Source organism: Setaria italica, chromosome I (genome assembly GCF_000263155.2).
Source record: "Setaria italica strain Yugu1 chromosome I, Setaria_italica_v2.0, whole genome shotgun sequence".
Classification (NCBI taxonomy): Eukaryota; Viridiplantae; Streptophyta; class Magnoliopsida; order Poales; family Poaceae; genus Setaria; species Setaria italica.
In genome coordinates, this window is record NC_028450.1 from 20,600,908 (window position 1) to 20,602,636 (window position 1,729).

The window sequence follows — 1,729 nt, forward strand, 5'->3', positions numbered from 1 at the left end:
GTCGACAGCGACAAGCAAGTGGGTGAAGCCCCCGGGCGCCTTCTTGAAGGGCCCGACGAGGTCTAGTCCCCAGACCGCGAAGGGCCACGTGATGGGGATGGTTTGGAGCGCCTGGGCGGGCAGATGGGTTTGGCACGTGAAGAATTGACACCCTTCGCAGGTGCGTACCACGTGGGTGGCATCGGCTACTGCCGTCGGCCAGTAGAAGCCCTGTCAGAAGGCGTTCCCGACGAGGGTTCTTGGCGTGGCGTGGTGGCTGTAGGCTCCAGCATGAATGTTCTGTATCAGCGCCTTTCCCTGCTTGATCGGAATGCAGCACTGGAGGATGCCAGTGTGGCTCCGCTTGTAGAGCTCCTGGTCGACAATGATGAAGGATTTGGCATCATGGGCAATCCTTCGCGCCTCTATCTTGTCCGTCGGGAGCAACTCACGGATGAGGTAGTTGAGGTACAGGGCTCTCCAGCCAGGCGGGGGGTCGGGCCCCTCTGTTGGGTTCGCATCGATCTCCATGACCTCGGGGTCAGAGGGATCGGCCTTCGAGTCCAGGGCAGGTGGCGAGTTGCCGAACTCTCCCGGGTCAGCTCCTGAGTCCGGGGTAGATGGCGTATTGCCGACCTCTCCCGGGTCGGCTCCCGAGTCCGGGGCTGATGGCGTGTTGCCGATCCCTCCTTGTTTTGTGTAGTGGATTGAGGGCTTGTATTGGTCACCGATGAATACGCCGTCGAGGACGGGCTTTCGGCCGGATGCCGCCTTCGCCAGCTCGTCAGCTGCCTCATTGAAACGTCTAGTGACATGGTTGAGTTCCAGGCCGTCGAACTTGTCTTCGAGCTTGCGGACTTCATTGCAGTACGCCGCCATCTTGGGGTCGTGGCAGCTCCACTCCTTCATGACCTGCTCGACGACTAGCTCGGAGTCGCCCCGGATGTCCAGCCGTCAGATGCCTAGTTCAATGGCGATGCAAAGCCCATTGAGGAGAGCCTTGTACTCGGCGACATTGTTAGATGCAGGAAAGTGGAGGCGGATCATGTACCTCATGTGCACGCCGAGGGGGGAGACGAAGACCAGTCCCGCTCCGGCGCGAGCTTTCATCAGCAACCCGTCGAAGTACATCGTTCAGTACTCCTGCTTCTCTGGCGCTAATGGCGTCTGGATCTCTGTCCACTCCGCCACAAAGTCGGTGAGTACCTGGGACTTGATAGCTGTCCGGGGGGTGTAGGTAATGCCCTAGTCCATAAGCTCGAGGACCCACTTCGCGATCCGCCCTGTGGCATCCTGGTTCCGGATCACTTCGCCGAGGGGGAACGATGAGACGACCGTCACTGGGTGGGAGGTGAAGTAGTGGCGCAACTTCCTCTTTGTGATGAGGACTGCGTAGATGAGCTTCTGGATCTGGGGGTAGCGAGCCTTGGACTTGGACAAGACCTCGCTGACGAAGTACACCGGGCGCTGCACCTTGAGGGCATGTCCTTCCTCCTCTCGCTCCACCACTAGGGCTGCGCTAACCACCTCGGTGGTTGCCGTGATGTAGAGCAGGAGTGGCTCCCCGTCGGTTGGCAGGACCAAGATTGGGGCCTTCGTCAGAACGTGCTTGAGCCGGTCAAGCGCCTCCTGGGCCTTGGCGGTCCACACAAAGCGGTCGGTCTTCTTTAGGAGTCGGTAGAGAGGCAGCCCCCGTTCGCCAAGGCGTGAGATGAAGCGGCTCAGGGCCGCAAGATATCCTGTGATGACC

General features: G+C 60.2%; 1 protein-coding gene across 1 annotated transcript; it reads right to left on the reverse strand.

Moving 5' to 3' along the window:
• Positions 1–213: 213 nt before the first annotated feature.
• Positions 214–858, reverse strand: LOC101766416. The gene is made up of 2 exons (XM_004954835.1): positions 403–858; positions 214–354 (listed from the first exon to the last, which is right to left on the reverse strand). Exons 1-2 carry the CDS (start codon positions 856–858, stop codon positions 214–216), a joined length of 597 nt encoding a protein of 198 aa, XP_004954892.1.
• Between the last annotated feature and the right edge of the window lie 871 nt (positions 859–1,729).

Coding starts and splice junctions, on each gene's coding strand:
- LOC101766416 (XM_004954835.1), bottom strand. CDS start 858: ATGGCGGCGTACTGCAATGAAGTCCGCAAGCTCGAAGACAAGTTCGAC. Junction 355..402: donor TCCCGACGGACAAGATAGAG/GCGCGAAGGATT, acceptor ATTGTCGACCAG/GAGCTCTACAAGCGGAGCCA.